Source organism: Physeter macrocephalus, chromosome 11 (assembly GCF_002837175.3).
Source record: "Physeter macrocephalus isolate SW-GA chromosome 11, ASM283717v5, whole genome shotgun sequence".
Taxonomy (NCBI): domain Eukaryota; kingdom Metazoa; phylum Chordata; class Mammalia; order Artiodactyla; family Physeteridae; genus Physeter; species Physeter macrocephalus.
Genome location: NC_041224.1, coordinates 69,264,544 through 69,284,056, shown reverse-complemented (window position 1 = coordinate 69,284,056; position 19,513 = coordinate 69,264,544). Strand labels below are relative to the sequence as shown.

General features: G+C 42.4%; 2 protein-coding genes across 2 annotated transcripts; both read left to right on the top strand.

The window, feature by feature from the left end:
• The first annotated feature begins 310 nt into the window (after positions 1 to 310).
• On the top strand, positions 311 to 18,940 carry IDH3A (isocitrate dehydrogenase (NAD(+)) 3 catalytic subunit alpha). The gene is made up of 11 exons (XM_024128826.2): positions 311 to 387; positions 5,871 to 5,933; positions 8,050 to 8,133; positions 9,844 to 9,958; positions 12,287 to 12,474; positions 12,963 to 13,096; positions 13,971 to 14,073; positions 14,176 to 14,240; positions 15,238 to 15,322; positions 15,767 to 15,919; positions 18,192 to 18,940. The coding sequence occupies exons 1-11, from the start codon at positions 361 to 363 to the stop codon at positions 18,273 to 18,275; spliced, it is 1,101 nt and encodes a 366-aa protein (XP_023984594.1). The 5' UTR covers positions 311 to 360; the 3' UTR covers positions 18,276 to 18,940.
• Positions 9,968 to 12,280, top strand: LOC102975708 (tropomyosin beta chain-like). Its single transcript, XM_055088160.1, has one exon. The coding sequence runs from the start codon at positions 11,055 to 11,057 to the stop codon at positions 11,904 to 11,906; it is 852 nt and encodes a 283-aa protein (XP_054944135.1). The 5' UTR covers positions 9,968 to 11,054; the 3' UTR covers positions 11,907 to 12,280.
• Positions 18,941 to 19,513: the final 573 nt, after the last annotated feature.

Here is a 19,513-nt window from a genome sequence, read left to right as displayed (position 1 = left end):
AAGAGAAGCTAAATCCCCCAAGTCTAGAAGAGTGACTGGCATCTAGCAGGCGCGGAACAAACATCCCATCTGAACGGTGAATCTATGAATGAATGAGGAGAGGAAGGACTCTTACCGGAGATCACTGACTGCAGCTTCCGGGTCGCTGCTCCGCACGTCGCCGCGAGACTAGCCCGGCGATTGGCCAGCGGAGCCAGGGCGTCCAGGAACGGGACCAGGAGCTTGCTCGGAGAATCCCCTAGGCGGGTCCGTGGGGCGGGGCTTCCAGGGGGCGGGGCTTCCAGGGGCGGGCTCCCGGCGCGGGCTGCGCGGTTGCGCAGTACTGCCGCCGCTGTCGCCGTGGTGAGAGGAGTGGATACGATGGCTGGGCCCGCGTGGATATCCAAGGTAAGCGCCTGGCAGGCCGGCGTGTGACTGGCGGGCGGGCCGCGTGCTGGGCGGGGGCAGGCGCGCGGCCCCCGACGGGGAGGCGGCGGCGCGCGGCGGGCTGGGGACAGTTAGGGAGCCTGTCCTGGCCGCCTGTGCGCCTCGCTCCGTGGCCCGCGTGCGGTGTGTAGGCAGCCCCGCTCTCGGAAGGTAGCGCCTGGGGCGGGGACGGCATCAAGGTCAAGGCGGGGGGCGCAGGTCCTGCTCCGGGCAGCATCCCGGTTCCACCAACGGCATCTGCCCCGGCCGGAGCCCAGGCCGCGCGCGGAGCCCGGGAAGGTCACCGGAGCCGCCGCGCCGGCTCCGCCATCCCGGCGGCTTCCGAGGCTGCGGCCCTGCAGCCTGCTGATCGCGCGGAGAACCCCCTCCAGCACGGCCCAGGCCTCCCCCCGGTGTCTGCTCCGGCCCGGGCCGGGGAACCTCCCAGGTGAGGGAATCCCGAAGTCATTTTCCTGCCAGACTTTTTCTCCCTTAGAGCTCTTCCCAGTCTGATCGTGTAGCTATTTCCGCTTCAAAGGACACAGGGTACCATGCACCTTGGAATTGCTATCTGAACACTGGGAGACTGGGAGAGGAAGACCAGCAACGCCTTTCTTTCAACTTTTATTTGTGAGAATCCTGCGTTCTCACCTTGACAGCTCGGATGCCTGCCGCAGCTGGATAGGGTTTCTGACCATGTCTGCAATTCTTTGGTTCCTCAGTGGAACTAACTGTGCCTGAAAACGTAATTGCTCAAGATCACACAGAAAGTCCGTGTCAGAACTGGAAGAGGAACCCAGATGTCTCGGGATTCCCAGTTCCAAGTCCCATTCTGCCTACTCTGTGGCCAAGGTCACACAACTAATTATAGGCAGAGGGAAAAATGGGCCCTCAGGTCTCCTGTTGCTCTTAAAGAATGATCCCCTAGAAACCTACCATAAGCAATTTAATTTTTTTCTATAAAATTTGATACTGTATTTCTCCTTTGTTTTAAGTTGAAAGAGAGGTCCACATGCACTGTTACTTAGTGAAAAGCAGTCTACAGTGGCGTTTAGGAGTCTTAGGTTTAAATATTGGCAGTACCATTGATTGGCTGCGTGACCCTGAGCAAATTACTTAACATCTCTGAGCCTTAATAAGCCATCTGTAAAATATCTATACTTGCTTCACAGAGTTGTTTGAGGATTGAAAAAAAATAATGTGAGAGCACTTAATACATGCAGAAGGAACAGAAACCTGAAGCTTTCCTAGCTGTCAATATACTTATCTTGGGCTTCCCTGGTGGCGCGGTTGTTGCGCGTCCGCCTGCCGATGCAGGGGAACCGGGTTCGCGCCCCGGTCTGGGAGGATCCCGCATGCCGCGGAGCGGCTGGGCCCGTGAGCCATGGCCGCTGGGCCTGCACGTCCGGAGCCTGTGCTCCGCAACGGGAGAGGCCGCAACAGACGGAGGCCCGCATACCACAAAAAAAAAAAAAAAAAAAAAAAAAAAAATATATATATATATATATATATATATATACTTATCTTACAGTCTTCAAGCAGACAATTGGGCATCAGTAGCTAGGTTTTATTTAGTAACTGGGTTCTGCTTTGTTACCCTCTTCAGACCTAGATTTGTGTATGATGGTAATTTATTTCACATTGGCTCCTGAAGGTAAAGCAACTTCTGTGTCATTGTCTAAGCAGAAGTCAATCTTTTTTTTTTTTTTTTTTTTTTTTTTTTTTTGCGGTAAGCGGGCCTCTCACCTTTGCGGCCTCTCCCGCCGCGGAGCACAGGCTCCGGACGCGCAGGCTCAGCGGCCATGGCTCACGGGTCCAGCCGCTCCGCGGCACGTGGGATCCTCCCGGACCGGGGCGCGAAGCTGCGCCCCCTGCATCGGCAGGCGGACCCCCAACCACTGCGCCACCAGGGAAGCCCAGAAGTCAATCCTTTAATCACTGAGCTTACACTTAACATCCAATCATCTTTGGTAGGTACATTAAGCTTCAGAATAAGGGACGCTCACGGGCCCAGCCGCTCCGCGGCACGTGGGATCCTCCCGGACCGGGGCGCGAAGCTGCGCCCCCTGCATCGGCAGGCGGACCCCCAACCACTGCGCCACCAGGGAAGCCCAGAAGTCAATCCTTTAATCACTGAGCTTACACTTAACATCCAATCATCTTTGGTAGGTACATTAAGCTTCAGAATAAGGGACTAAATAAAACAGCTAGTAAATTTGTTTTGCCTTTAGCGTGGTCTACAAGAAAAAAGCCACATAGTAGGAATTCAGAAAGTGTCAGAGGATGAGGTTCTCCTCTGACATGGAATGGACCCCCTGTGTGACCTTTGGCAGTCATTTGACCTCTGTGGGCCAGTTTCTCCCTTTAGGGACTGGGATAGTCAGTGTCTCGGAAGGTGATGTCCCAGAATTATGAGAAAGCTGAGCTGGATGTGAGTTTCAATCAGAACAAGTACTCTATTAGTGTTCCATTTAAGGTTTTATTTGAAAAAAAGAGAACTGCAGCCTAAATTTATTTTTTTCTAAAAAAGGTTTATTTAGAAAAAATAGTGAGTTTCTAAAGACCTTTCTGGCTCTAAAATACTATAATTATAACGAGGCAGTTCCCCCATCAGGAAGCTTTTATTGAGTGAGTACCTGCCATACATTCTACACTGTATTTGTATGTTTTTAAGTTGGAGGATGAAGGTAAAAAAGGAAATGAGGTGCTATGGATGAAGATGGCCCAGGAAGTCAGAAGTTCAGTCCATATTCTGTGAGCCTGGCCTTAGTCTCCTTATCTGAAAAGGGCTACTAATACAATCTCTCCAGGTTTTATTAAAATAAAATGATGTAGTATATGTACAAGTATACTATAAAGTAGAAGTCAGCCTGTGCTTTAAAAAATCTTGTCTTAAAAGTTCCGGGTCATTCTAATGATTTAGATGAAATACTACTTTATTCTAAGATCATGAAGGAGAGATGACAAAGATGAAGAAGACTGGTTGTTAGAGAAAATCATTGCAAGTATTAAAGCTATTTGCTGGAGTGGGAACTCATCAGATAGATGCTTGAGGCTGGCCTCAGTTTTTCCAAAAGTATTCTGAGCACCTACTGTGAGCTAGGCACTGTTCTAGGTACTGGAGATAGAACAGTAAACAAAACATGAAAATCTTTGCCTCATGGATTTACATTTTAGATCAGTTATTTTGGTTGGGTCTTCTGTCACAAAGACATGGGCTGTTTTTTTTTTTTTAATTTTTTTTGGAATATAGTTGATTTACAGTGTTGTGTTAGTTTCAGGTGTACAGCAAAGTGAATCAGTTATACATATACATTACATATACATATAGACCCCCCCTTTTTTTTGTAGATTCTTTTCCCATGTAGGCCATTACAGAGTATTGAGTAGGGTTCCCTGTGCTATACAGCAGGTTCTTATTAGTTATCTATTTTATATATAGTAGTGTATATATGTCAGTCCCAATCTCGACCTGGGCCTGTTTTTTTTTTTTTAATTAATTAATTTATTTTGGCTGCACCAGGTCTTAGTTGCAGCACACGGGATCTTCGTTGGGGCACGTGGACTTCTTAGTTGTGGCATGCAGACTTTTAGTTGCGGCATGCATGCGGGATCTAGTTCCTGACCAGGGATCAAACCCAGGCCCCCTGCATTGGGAACGTGGAGTCTTACTCACTGGACCACCAGGGAAGTCCTGACATGGGCCTGTTTTGAGTGAATGTTTTTTCTCTCTTTCTGGGGGGTGGGGAGAAGGACTCATGCAAATTTTATAACGTAGCCTTTAAATGGTCTCCCTTCCAATAGCCCATTTGCTGGTGGATGAATCATGTCCTAGGATTAAGTTTTTGGCCAGTGGTTTTGGCATAGCATATTCTTTTCGGTCTCACCCTGTCTTTTATTGTCAGTCCAGAGAGATGACTGTAGATGCCAGGTTAGAGGATACAATTCGTCCACAGCTCCTTGGCTGTTGGTTGGTGTCTCTTTAGTGGATGCTGATATTATAGCAAAGGTTCAGGACTTACAAGAACTGTCCCCCAAAAGGAAGACTAAGGATATAACAAATGTATCTTTGCTCATGTATCTAGCATGAAAAAAAGTTAACATTTAAAACTTCTAATGAATTATTATTTATTTATTAAATAATTTTATTTATTTTTGGTTGTGTTGGGTCTTCATTGCTGCGTGCGGGCTTTCTCTAATTGCGGTGAGCGGGGGCTACTCTTAGTTGCAGTGCGCGGGCTTCTCATTACCGTGGGCTTCTCTTGTTGTGGAGCACGGGCTCTAGGCGCGTGGGCTTCAGTAGTTGTGGCACGCAGGCTCTAGAGCGCAGGCTCCGTAGTTGTGGTGCATGGGCTTAGTTGCTCCATGGCATGTGGGATCTTTCCGGACCAGGGATCGAACCTGTGTCCCCCGCATTGGCAGGTGGATTCTTATCCACTGCACCACCAGGGAAGTCACTAAAACTTTTAATGAATTTTAATACCTTTGGTTTATGTACCCAATTTCTTTGATTATATTCTGTTTATTATAATGTAATATGACTTTGTACCAGTTTTCAAGGACTGAATTATTAAAGTTCAAAATAACCTTTCAAATTTATATTTCTGGTGTGTCATAGTGTTAAGTGGAAAAAAAAATCTACCGGTGGTAACATCTTGGGGTAGTGGGATTAGTAGGTCACATTTCTTTTCTTTTTTTGTATCTTTCCCCTCTCCCAGCAATTAACAATAATGACCATGTCACTTATATTATCAGAAGAAGTAGATAATTTATTTAAAATCTTCACTCTGTATGACACAGGTGTCAAAATAGTATTAAATAAACTTTGTTAGATTTTTATTATACAGTGTAATTTCTTAATATTCATGGGAGAAGAATAGGCATGATGTATAATTGGAGGAGCCCTGAACTAAGAGTCAGGAGACCCAGATTGTGGTCTTTTTGTGGTCACTCTGTGACCTTAGGCAAATCCCTACTCTTTGGACCCACTGTCTCCACTGTATAATGAGTGAGTTGGGCTCTGGGATTTATAAGGACCCTAATGGCCCGTAAAATTAGTGATAGTTTTCTTAGAGTGTGTGTTACCCCCAAATTGACCCAGTGGTCAAGAATGTTGACGTTAAACCATCCAGATCATCTGAGAAAAATCCAGTGTTTGAGCTAAGAAAGTAGAGTTTCATTCTAGCTTCAACGTCTTTTGACAACTTTTCATAAAATTGACTTTAAAAGTACATATATCATACTTACATTCTCAAAGCAAAGGTAAACTGAATATTTCAGTTTTCAAATCCGAAAGAGCTTGCTACATTGAGCTAATAAGTGAGAAAAATAATCCTCGGAAATTCCTGAATATATCTGTGCAAAGTTGCAGCATTATCAGCTGTCAGAGGTGGTTCTATCTCTACCTTTTAACTATATGTGGTTTAATTCTGTATGTAACATTTCTTTGTTGATATTAAATGTAGGTCTCTCGGCTGCTGGGGGCATTCTACAACCAAAAACAGGTGACCAGAGGTTTTGCTGGTGGTGTGAGTATAATTACATCTTTTATTTTTTCCTTTTAGAAGTTTCTCAAGAAAGATGCTTAGACACATTATATAGCATTTAATCTTCACTTATTTAAAATCAGGGAAAATTGGCCATATTTATACTGTATATTTAAATTATTGGTGAACATGCATAAATCTATAGGTCACTTGCACATTAAAAAAATTGTATTATAGCTGGTGCTGTAATCCTATCACTTTAATATCTTGAAGGAGGCTCGTTAAAAATAGTTATAAAATAGAATCTAAAAAAACAGATATTATCTAAAGATAGCTACTACCCTTGAGCCTGTTACTTATTTCACAATCTCATTTGGATACGACAGTTTTTTTCCAAAGTAGTACAAGTTGAGACAAAATTGTTGAGAAGCTTCAAAACCTGCTTTGCATTTTTATTTCGTGAGCTTCCCTGAAAACAGTAGATTGATCACCAATTAGGAATGCCTCAAACATCTATAAGCCCTGTAGGCTTATAGGTATCAATACTTTGCTTACATAGCCTTCATAGACTCTTGTGTTAGCGGATCATCTATTTCTCATTAAATCTGCTGCTTTTAGAATTCCCAGCGTTAGAGTTCTGTGCTTTAAAAGCTGATACCACATTTTTAGAGCATTCTAAGACTGTGGGTCAGTGACTTCCTGTATGTTTTTATTTTACGTCCTTACAGAATCTGATTTGGATTTCATAATTCCTATACTCCCGTATAACATCTTACCCTGTGAGGGATTTATAAGACCATAGTATATCTTTTTTCATTTACTTTCTGAACTGTGGAAGTAAAGTAGTTTTTTCTGGTGGCCTGATGACGTTTGTTATTACATGTTGGGAGAACAGGAAGAAGAAGCCAAAGGGGTTCTTTTGGCTCTGCTTTTGCTGCAAAAGATGCAGAATGAGGCTTGCGCTTTAGTTAAGCTAGCATTTAGTTAGCTAGCATTTCAAACGCATTCTGAAAGCTAATGAGATGATCATTGCTCTCTGCTATTATTTAATTTTCAGGCTGTCCATTAAAAAATATATATTGGCCTGGTGGGGAGGGGGTTATATTTGAAAGAAATAAGAGAAACTAATTTTTTAAAAAGATTTCTTCAGTTGTACAGAAAAATTCAGAAATAATTAGTCCACCTGCTTTGGGAGCATCACTGGAAGGTAAAAGACCAGGGAAATGTAAATCAGTGATTTTTTAAAAATGTAGCACAGGCAACTGGCACTGAAAAAGGCCAGGGACCGTTGTCTGAACCAAACTTCTAGGTAGGGGAAATACCCAAATAATGACATATATAGTTTCCAAATGGTAATCCTCATTTAAATCCTCTCATCATTTCCCTTTACACATTTTTTTTCTGTGTTTGAAATGCTAGCTTTATTTTGTTTGAAGCCTTTGAACTAAATCGTTGACGTTACATTATAAATACACTTGTCATTCTAAATGTAATTCAGACATTGCAGGTATGATCACATACCCTATTATTGTTGGTTCCAAATAAACTTTGCTGAGCTTATTTGGATTACTTTTGTCATTAGGAGCCAGTTTTATAAAGGAAATCAGGAAAATGGAGACCCTCTCTTGATGTGAAGTCTGATTTTCTGAGTGCCAGAACAGACCTCAGTGGTACTCTGGAAGTGTCTGAGAGTGTTTTGTAAGACTGAACGAGTTGCATGAGAAACCGAACTTTCTAGGCTCCTGGTGGAGGGGAAAGCGCTTGCCTTCCTGGGAAACCCTCTAAATTTTAGTGAGAGAACATTGTTGAAATGTTTTGCTCTCCTTGGTTTTACAGACTTGAATTAATTGGTCTCTTTGTAGTTTGTCTGAAACGAAACATCAATTGGGAGGTTTACCTGGTAGTTTATTTTGTTTTATGTGGAGAGCATCACTTAAGTTCTTTTTAAAACCTCTGGGCTCAGCTAGGGAGTAGAGTTGTGGAGTCTCTTGATTCTTGGCTCCACTTTGATAAGCCGTTGGAAGGTAGGTCTGTTTTCTTAAAGGCATTTCTTATGAGTTAAGAAGACCCATAAACTGGATTTTTTGTCAATGATGTTCCTTTTTAAACCTTCAAAAATCAATTCTGACTGTCTTCTTTGATGATTTCTTATATTCAGGTTAAGACGGTAACTTTAATTCCAGGAGATGGAATTGGCCCAGAAATTTCAGCCGCAGTTATGAAGATTTTTGATGCTGCCAAAGTAAGTGGGCTTAAAAAATACTTTTGATAATAATTTGTAGAAAAGTTTTCTTAGCCAGTTGGAGACTGTGAACTCTTAGGATGAATTGTTCACGTTTGTATGAAGTTGGTGAGGTCTGTTAAATTTCACAGATTCTGACTTTAAGAGTGTTGTTTGCTGCCGTCATTGTCAATAGTTTAAGCTACTTTATTGGCATCAGTTATATATAAAGTAATCCAAGTAGTACTGTAATTTTTGTGGACTTTTGAACACTGCCTGGGTTTAAAGTCTTTAAGCCCCACCAAGTCTATCTTTAAGTCTATCTTTAAGCCCCACCTGTCTATCTCATTTTTCCTTCCTGCCGAAAAAAAGAGAATAGAATTGATATTTCAAAAAACTATATAGGGCATTTTGAAAGATTCTTTTTTTTTTCTGGTGTGGAAATATCAAGTATGAGGTATTATTATCCAACAGCCTAGCCTTCAATGCAGGTAGATATTTAAAAATCTAGAGAATTTAGGAAACTTGGACTTTGTTTGACCTGATGCTTTATTCTTGCTATTTATAGCTGCTAGGCGAAGTAATGTGTAAGATTAAATCAGGGTTGTTGTGATACCAACAGCTATAAGTCAAGGAATTCAATTTATTTATACTAAACATACATTGTTTTTCTATATGAGTTTTTAATTAAAACTCCTACAGAGGAAATGATGCTTATACAATAGCATTCCCCAAGGGAACTGAAATATGATCGCTCTCAGCTGTAAGCTCCTTGTGAACAAGGAGCACAAGTCTTGCTCTGTGTTCCTATTCCTAGTGCATGCCCAGTTGGCTGTCAGATGTGTGTGTACACATTGAAGGGTGTGGGTGAAAAGAAAGGATGATGCTGGTTTATTCCTTAAAACTTCTTTCATAGGTTATATAATATGTCTTTTTTTTCTTAACAGCTTTATTGAGATTTAATTCATATATTGTTCAATTCATCATGTAAAGTATACAGTTCATTCATGGAGTTATGCAACCATCACCATAGTCTAATTTTAGAACATTTTCGTCACCCAGAAAGAAACCCCATACTCATCAGCAGTCACTCCCAATCACCCTTATTTCTCCCACCCTACCCCCTCCCATCACCAGCCCTGGGCACCACTAATCTACTTTCTCTCTCTGTAGATTTGCCTATTCTGGACACTTCATATAAATAGAGTCTTAAAATTACATGGTTTTTGTGTGATGAATTGGGAGATTGGGATTGACATATATATACTAATATGTATAAAATAGATAACTAATAAGAACCTGCTGTATAAAAAAATAAATAAAATAAAATTCAAAACTTCAAAAAAAATTACGTGGTTTTTGTGATTGGCTCTTTTCTTAGCATAATATTGTCAAGATTCATCCATGTATCAGTACTATGTGATATTTCTGTGAATCATATTTCTCTGCTCCTTATGATATAATTATAGCCACATTAACAGTGATTGTGAAAAAAAAGAAGTAGGCAGGTGGCAGTTAGGAGTGATGACTGGACAAGGGTAATGTGGAGAATCCATCTGGACATGCTAGAGAATGACATCTCTTCTTGCATTCCAGGAACTTTCTGGGCCTTTATTGTATGTGTTTTCACCAGTTGCATCCAAAGTGAGGAAGTTTGTTCATAACTGTAGTGTGAATGTCAGTCACATGTAGGTCTTTCCAGTTCACTGTGCTCTGTGGTGTGGCATCTAGGCACCTATTCAGTGGGAGGAGCGGAATGTCACCGCCATTCAAGGACCGGGAGGAAAGTGGATGATCCCTCCAGAAGCCAAAGAGTCCATGGATAAGAACAAGATGGGCTTGAAAGGTAGCACTGAAGTGAATATGATGCTTATTATTGATTTCTGCTACAGGTGTTATATTTATCTTTACCTAGATTTATCTTTTGTATAATTTTTACATTTTTATTTTAATTCATACATGCTTAAGGTCATGGTTCAAAATATTAGCATGTGACAGATTGGAATTCAGCATAGGCTTTAAATCCAGACAGATCCACTATGAATCTCATCCCTGCTGCTTATTGGCTGGGAGGCTTGGGCAAATTTCTTACTCTTTTTTAACCCCTTTACCTTTAAATGACAGCAATAGGGAATTCCCTGGTAGTCCAGTGGTTAGGACTCAGTGCTTTCACTGCCTAGGGCCCGGATTCGATCCCTGATCAGGGAACTAAGATCCCGAAGACCAGCACAGTGCAGCCAAAAAAAAAAAAAAAAAAAAAAAGACAGCAATAGAGTTGATACCTCATAGGAAGGTGGTGTCATAGGACTAGCTAATGTCAAGGACCTGATACCGCGCTTGGTTCTCAGTCAGTAGATGCTCAGTGCAGTTGATATTCCAGAAAGCTTCATTGAGGAAATTTCTTCCTTCATCTGAATCTGAGGGAGAGGGTGAAGTTAGAGGCAGAACGTATTTTACAAGGTAGCCCAGGTGGGTCTGTAGGTGACACAGGGAGTAGGCGCCGAATGTTTCCTGAGAGTGACCAGCCATGGATGGACTCATTTACAATGAAGAGAACATCAGACTCAGAAACAGAGCACCTGTCTGCCCTTTTAAATGATGCTTGCTCTGTTGTAAAAGTGTCCCTTGATTCATGAAGCGTGCATGTTAGATGTGTCACAAAGCTACTTCATGTCCAAAGAAAGGATCCTAAATACATCTCTGATGGAATACTGGAAAAAATAAAAATTGGAATTTCAAATACAGTTGGCCCTCCATATCCATATGTGCATCCATGCATTCACAATCATGTATGGAAAATATTTTTTTTAAAAAATTCTGGGCTGGGACATCCCAGTCCCGGTTGGTCCTCCTCGCCTGCCACCGGTGCCACCAGTCCGTGCCGTCAGCCCAGTTGGCCCGGTCTGCACTGCCCACCAGCCAGCTGGTCTCCCACCGCAACCATGGATGCCCTCAAGAAGTTGCAGATGCTAAAGCTGGACAAGGAGAATGCCATCGACTGCGCTGAGCAGGCCGAGGCCGACAAGAAGCAAGCTGAGGACCGCAGCAAGCAGCTGGAAGAGGAGCAGCAGGCCCTCCAGAAGAAGCTGAAAGGGACGGAGGACGAGGCGGAAACGTATTCTGAATCAGTGAAGGATGCCCAGGGGAAACTGCAGCAGGCTGAGAAGAGAGCCACCGATGCCAGGGCAGATGTGGCCTCCCTGAACCGCTGCATTCAGCTGGTAGAGGAGGAGGTGGACCAGGCGCAAGAGCGCCTGACTACAGCCCTGCAAAAGCTGGAGGAGGCTGACAAGGCAGCTGATGAGAGTGAGAGAGGAATGAAGGTCATGGAAAACCGAGCTGTGAAGGATGAGGAAAAGATGAAGATGCAGCTGAAGGAGGCCAAGCACATCGCTGAGGATTCAGACCGCAAATATGCGGAGGTGGCCAGGAAGCTAGTGATCCTGGAAGGAGAGCTGGAGCACTCAGAAGCGACAGCTGAGGTGGCTGAGAGCCGGGAGGAGGATCTTCGGACAATGGACCAGGCCCTCAAGTCCCTGATGGCCTCAGAGGAGGAGTATTCCACCAAAGAAGATAAATATGAAGAGGAGATCAGACTGCTGGAGGAGAAGCTAAAGGAGGCTGAGACCCGAGCAGAGTTTGCCAAAAGATTGGTGGCAAAGTTGGAGAAAACCATTGATGACCTGGAAGAGACCTTGGCCAGTGCCAAGGAGGAGAACGTGGAGATTCACCAGACCCTCGACCAGATCCTGCTGGAGGCAGAGGGCTGGCCTCTGCCCCCAGCCAGGCTATAGTTGCCACTCCAACGAATAAAACTGGTGTTACCAGCAAAAAAAAAAAAAAAATCCACAAAGTTCCAAAAAGCAAAACTTGAATTTTTTCACCGGCAGCTATTTACACAGTGTTTGTATTATATTAGGTATCATAAGTTGTCTAGAGATGATTTAGTTTACAGGAGGATGTGTGTAGGTTATATGCAAATACTATGTCATTTTATAATAATGGGCTTGAACATCCATGGATTGTGGTATCTGCTGGGTTGCTGGGTCCTGGATCGATCCCTCTCCCCAATCCCCCATGCCGAGGGACAAGTGTCAACAGTAGGTACCTGTGTTTATAAAGGAAAAGACCAGACTGTATCCTCTTGTCATCTGGGTATTCTTCTTTATTACAGGCCCTTTAAAAACCCCAATAGCCGCGGGTCACCCATCCATGAATTTATTGCTGCGTAAAACATTTGACCTTTATGCAAATGTCCGACCATGTGTCTCAATCGAAGGCTATAAAACCCCTTACAGTGATGTAAATATTGTCACCATTCGAGAGAACACGGAAGGAGAATACAGTGGAATTGAGCATGTGGTATGTTCATTTGGATACTTTTTCATTCTTAGTTGGGTTGCTTTCTGTGCACTTGGGACCTTTGTTCAAATTCCCAGTTGAAAATATTTCCCAAAGACAGTTCTCTTGCATTCTGTGAGGAGTTGTGGGTGTTTGTCTTGTCCTGGGTCTCTGGCTGACAGTACTCAAATGGATGCCTGGGTGAGGGGGTGTGGTGCTTCAGGGTATGGGCTTGGGAACTTGTCCTCTGAATTTTGAGTCTTCAACTTCATATGTAACCATCTCTGCACCTTGGTTTTCCTCATCTGTGCAGTGAGACTTATAATACCTGGCTCCTAGGACTGGAGTGAACATGATTAACCTCACTGACATACCATATGCATGATGCTTGCCTTGGCAGCTGGTGCCATGCAAGCCTGCCACAGATGGTGTTGTCTGCACACTGCCAGCAGTCCAGGACTGGGTTGTTGCCATACCCTTTCAGCGAGGCGGGACTTCCTGTGTTTCAGATTGTGGATGGAGTTGTGCAGAGTATCAAGCTCATTACTGAGGGGGCGAGCAAGCGCATCGCGGAGTTTGCCTTTGAGTATGCGCGGAACAATCTCCGGAGCAACGTCACGGCCGTGCACAAAGCCAACATCATGTGAGTCCCTGTGGGCGGCGCCCCCTCCGGCTTTGTGGGCAAGGAGCAGTGACAGGGCTTTCCTTTCCTCTCTCCAGCTTGCTCATTGACTCCTGATAGCTCTGGAAAATGGCCTTGTAGCCAGTCAGAGGGTCAGGCATTTCCCTTGTGTCAGAATATCCTATTTAATATGCTTCATTGGGTGGATGACTGGAGCAGGTTGAGAGGGAGCAAGAATTCAGGTCCCGGCAGTTTAAGGGGGGCCTGAGAACCATCGGGGAAGGAAGCCGGGGAGTCTGGGTCCCCAGGTGCGGTGGGCAGCTAGCTCAGGCCACGTCTGTAAAAGGGCAATCGTTTCTGTGTTAGGAGGGAATAGCAGGAATGTTTCTGAGATGGCCACCCGCTCCGGGGCTTAAAATATCGCTCATAGTGTTAATACTATCTGATGTATTATTCTAGCAGTTTGGATTCTTCTCAGCCCTAGCGTATGAAAGGGCAACTCAGAGTATTAGGAAGCAGGTTTCCTAACCTAAGAAAAGTGTTGAGCATGTAAAATAGTAAAACCATTTAAATAATTGAATAAGTTAACCTTTTAAGACAATTTTAATGTTTTCTTATTAATAGATATTTCATAATTCTTGCTGGATAACACTCTAAAAATATAGTCTTCTTTATTATGATCAAACTGTATTACATTTTTTACCCTATTGTGCTTCCAGAAGTATCCTAAAACGTTTAAATTTGCATTTTACTGATTGCCAAAAAAAATAATTTTACTGTAATTGAAATCAGATATCTGGAACTTAAATTTCTTGAACTTACTTTACTTCTTTGATTTGATCTTTTTCTCTCTGCAAGTCTTTGCTTTCAACAATTTTTATTTGATTAAATACAGGCGAATGTCAGATGGGCTTTTTCTGCAAAAATGCAGGGAAGTTGCAGAAAACTGTAAAGATATTAAATTTAATGAGATGTACCTTGATACGGTATGTTTGAACGTAAGTATATATTCACACTTACCTGCTACTTTTTGTGGTGCATAGTGTGTCCGTTTGGTGCACAGTTTTTGATTGCTAAACGCACAAATGCATTTTTTGTAGATGGTCCAGGATCCGTCCCAGTTTGATGTCCTTGTTATGCCAAATTTGTATGGAGACATCCTTAGGTGAGTTGGGCTATACCTTTTAGCCTACAGTTTATTTATAAATGTCATAAAATAAATTGTGGCTTACAAATTTTAATCAAATATTATAAAATACAGCATTTGTTACAAGCTACGAGTTGACTTCTGACAATTCAGGTGGTGATATCAATGGTGATATGCTGGATGGGTTATTCATTCATTTGCCAAATTAGCTCTGGGCTCTTTCTTGCTCCCTGACCATGAGTTCCTTCTTCCCATTTTACAGATATTTTATTGGTTGGTTGATTGATTGATTTCAGTGTTTTATCATGTATAGCTAGGTAGGTGGGTGTTCATTTTTATAAACTTTTTGTAACTTTTGGCATAATTTCAGACTTACAGAAAAGTTGCAAGAATGGTACAAAGAATTCCTGTGTACTCAGCACCCACATTCACCAATGTTAACATTTTACCAGACTTACTTTATTACTCCCTCTCTCTCTCTCTCTTCTTCTCTCCTTTTCCCTCCCTTCATCCTCCTCCTCCTTCTTCTTTTTTCTCTCTTTGTCTCTACACACATACACGTGATGGTGGTCAAATGGTGCTTTTGTAAGTCCATCATTCCTTCTACATGTATTAGTTGGCATTCTACTGTAAGGATAAGCTTTTCCTTCTCTCTTATTTATTTGTTTACTTATTTACCTATATCAATTTGGACTCCTGGTTTCTATTTTATTTAGTGGTTATATCCATCACTATCATCTTTTATATTGATGCATGTGTTGTGCAGACGTGGCCAGCGGGAGTCCCTTTGAATCGTCTCTGTGTCCTTTTGACACAGCCCATCATTTGCTTTCTGGCACAATAAGGTGCTTCAGGCGCATCCTATATTTTCCTAACTGTAGTCCTGGAATCAGCCATTTCTCTAAGTAGCCCAGGTTCCTTTTAGTGGAGAATGGTACTTAAAGATGAAAGTCTGGGTGCTAGGTGAGACGTTTTATTTTGCAAAATATCCTTTGAAATGCTTTTCTGCCCCCAGTGACCTGTGTGCAGGACTGATTGGAGGTCTTGGTGTGACACCAAGTGGCAACATTGGAGCCAATGGAGTTGCAATCTTCGAGTCGGTAAGGATCCTGGTGACACCTGAAGCAGAATTCAAGTCAGAATGACATGAGAACCCAGGAGGGCTTATCTGCATAACTATATTTTAACTCTTGAGTTTTTCCAATTGTCAGAAGAAAATGAAGCTTGGTTTATTCATTCGTTTTCCTCTTATTTCTTTTTTATCATTATTTATTATGTATCCTTCCTCAGTTAAAATATTTTACTGAAATATTTACTGAAAGTTGGACTGGATAAGATTGTTAGTCCATATTTTTGCACTTAAAAAAGAATTACTTTAGCTCTTTATTTTTCTGAGGTTTTATTTCTAAGACGTGTCTGAGCAGCTATTTGGTAGCTATTTTTCATCGGTGAGGAAAGCTGATTAAGAGCCCAGCTTCCCTGGAAGAGGGCTGTTTGCTCCTGTCTCCCGCCTGACTGCACTCTTTTCCCCCCTACCCGGGCAGGTTCACGGGACCGCCCCAGACATCGCGGGCAAGGACATGGCCAACCCCACAGCCCTCCTGCTCAGTGCCGTGATGATGCTGCGCCACATGGGGCTTTTTGACCATGCTGCAAAGATTGAGACAGCATGTTTTGCTACAATTAAGGATGGGAAGGTATTGGTAATCTTGCCACACTTCTGCTGGGTAAAATGCATTTCCTCCTTGGGTTTTATGTGTGTGAAGGACCAATGATGGTTCTTCTCAAGAGGGCCAAAGGATTGGATGTTGAACAGGCATTCTTAATGTGGGCTCCCTGAGTGAACTCGGGGGGGTCTGCACATGTGTGTGCATTTTCTGAAGAGAGGATTAATGTATTTCATCAGGGAAGGGCTGAGAAGCACTGTGGTAGGGGCACCAGGGTGCAATGGAAAGAGCAGTGGTGTGGGTGTCAGAGCAGTGCAGGCCCAGTTACCCTGTTGTTACCTGTGGGATCTTGGCCAAGTCCATTAATTTTTCTTGGCAGCTTTTTCCTCTCCCAGCAAACATCTATTGCGTACATGATAAGGTATGGAGAATATAATAAAATGAGGAATAAGGTATGGTCTCAGGCCTCAAGTAGCTTGGAATCTAGCAGTAGTACAGATGCAGATGTGTCTATAATACAGTGGAGCTATATGTTATACTATGTGCATCTGTGATATAAAAGTAGTGTAGAAGTTTTATAGAAGTAATAATGGCTGATATTAATTGAATACTTTTGTGATTTTATATTCATTATATATATCTCAGCAAACCTCTACTCCTATGTGACATAGATACTGTAATTAAGCCCATTTTATAGATGAGGAAACTGAGGCACAGAGAGATTAAGTAAGTTTGTCCAAGGTCTCACAGCTCCTAACTGGCAAAGTTGGGGTTCACACCCAGTCTGGCTCTTACCCAACAAGCTTCACTGTTTCCATAAGCAGTTGTGACTCATAGGAGGGTTGTGATCAATTATTCAGAAAGTGGGAGGAGAACAGAGGAGGTCACGGCTTTACAAGGCTGGGCCTGAAAGGCTGATCCCTAGTCTGAGGTCTCTTCCTTTTTTTAAAAAACTAACATTTTAAAAAAGGATAAAATATACATAGTATAAAATCGACCATTTTAATGATTTTTGAGGCACACAGTCTATTGGTATTAAATATTAATACTTTTCATATTGTTGTGCGACCTTCACCACCATCCATCTCCAGACTTCTTCATTTTCCTAAACTGAAACCGTCCCAATTAAACAATAATTTACCTATTTTCTGCCATTCCCCCAACCCCTGGCAACCACCGTCTACTTTCTGTCTCTATGAATTTGACTACTCTAGGTGCCTCATGTAAGTGGAATCATATACTATTTGTAACGTTGTGACTGGCTTATTTCACTTAGCATAATATCTTCAAGGTTTGCTTCTTCTTTTTAAAAAATTCTATAATTTGAAATTCTTACGGCCAAAATATAAGAAACCCAAGCTTGTTTTTAACAGCCTGATATAGTCATATTGAAGGGCATGTGATTGTATATATTTTTTATTCTGATGCTGTATTTGAGAAGCTACTCATAGAGCCCAGCAGAGAGATGCCTAAATTACACAGTAGGCCCTTTAAATTGTTTGGGATGCGATGGGACAAGAGAATTAAATATATTGAGTTCCGTTTGGGAGTAAAGAGAGCATAAGCTGGTAGAAAACAGAGAATATGGGAGGATTTCTTTCTTAAAGAGGGGAATTTAAGAGTTAAGTGATTTAAGTATTTCCTTAGTATTTGTTTCTTAGCCTCCAAAAATAGGTCAAAATGTGTCTTTTAAAAAAAAAAAAATTGGGGGGCTTCCCTGGTGGCGCAGTGGTTGAGAGTCCGCCTGCCGATGCAGGGGACACGGGTTCGTGCCCCGGTCCGGGAAGATCCCACATGCCGCGGAGCGGCTGGGCCCGTGAGCCATGGCTGCTGAGCCTGCGCGTCCGGAGCCTGTGCTCCGCAACGGGAGAGGCCACAGCAGTGAGAGGCCCGCGTACCACAAAAAAAAAAAAGAAAAAAAAATTAAAAATCCTCAAGGAATTTATGCAACCTCTTGTTTAGATTTGCTGTCATTTAAGTGTCCGTAATCAAATGCTTCCTTAGGGTCTATTGTATGGACAAAGGGAAAATTTTTGGAAAGGTTCCCTGCTTCCCTTTGTAGTGAGAGCATCTTGTTCTTCCAGAGTGTTTCTGTGTATACTATCGAATTAGCTTTTCCAAGTCCTCCTGGGATAGGTGGATGGCGGTGGAGCGGGTCTCACTTTGAAATGAGGAACTAAATGAAAGAGTAGTCAGGTAACTCACTCAGCTGGTATCTCACTGAGAGCTTTAAATAAAAACATCCTTGCTTTCGTTTAATGTGTGGATACATTTTTTTATCTTTGCTTTTTCCTTTTCTCAGAGCTTAACAAAAGATTTGGGAGGCAATGCAAAATGCTCAGACTTCACGGAAGAAATCTGTCGCCGAGTAAAAGATTTAGATTAAGGCTTCTACAAATGGTTTTGCCTCAGTCACTCCTAACGGACTCCATGTCAGCCTGTATTAGAATACCTCCCATTATGTATGCATTTATGCATTTGTTGCTTGTTTCTTGACAGAGTACATTTTTAGACCTGGCCTTTTCTTAACAAAATCTGTGCAGAGGATGCAGGTGATGTCCCTGGGCCTGCTTTCAAAGGACTTTATCCAAGTGCTTGTTTTATTTATTAAATGTCTGTCTGGTACACAGTTTTGACAACTCTTAGTGGACTGTATCATTTGCCATTGTTAACCATTTTACGCTTTAGTTACAACAGTTTTTCTTTAACTGTAAATATGATACAGAATTAATATGAGAAAACATAACTTTTTCAAGAAAAACAATGATTTCCTTGGTTTATGAAAAATATAATGGAAATAAAATAGAATGTTGACATATTAGCACAAGATGATATTCTTATAAAACTAAATGGGCACAAGAGAAATTTCCTGGGAAAGTTTACATCAGAAACAGTGAATATGGTATATTTCTTAGTGATATGGAAAGTAAAGACTGATTTGTGCTTTACATGAATTACTGAGTATGAATAAAGACTTCAGATCCGAGAAATATATAATGAGAGATGTAGTTTTTGTTAATAAGATATGGGTACTATATCGGGTACAAAGACGCAAATGCATTGTGTGTTCAATTATTTTTATCTTGAGATGATTGACTATTCCTGGCGAGAGCTTTTAATGAAGGAGTGGTCCTTCCTTTTCATTGGACATACATCAAGCATCGTGTGTAACGCAGCCCTTGATCCCCTGTGCAGACCCTGAGTCAGACATGGGAGCCGACCATTGTGTGTGATCACTCTTCCCCAGCATGTCTGTCTCTGTCTGGAAGTGGGCCACACTCCCACTGATACTGCTAAAAGGCCTGACCATATAACATTGGACTGCAGTTGAGGACCCTGGGGTGCTGGCTATTAACTCTATATTTCAGTGGCTACCCCTTCCCCAAAACACCAAATTACCACCCTGTGCCTCAGCACCACCAATAAAAGATGAGTTGCAGACTCAGCCTGAGATGAGTCACAAAATCGTGCCACCCTGGGGCTTGCCTTAGCTTTTGACCTTCAGGCACTTCCCCATCCCTCCTCCATTCCCCATCCTTTGCATGATTTTTCTTTAATCTTCAGACACTAAATCACTATTTTCATGAACCCTTTGGTCCCACACCAAAGGCAACTCATGTCCTT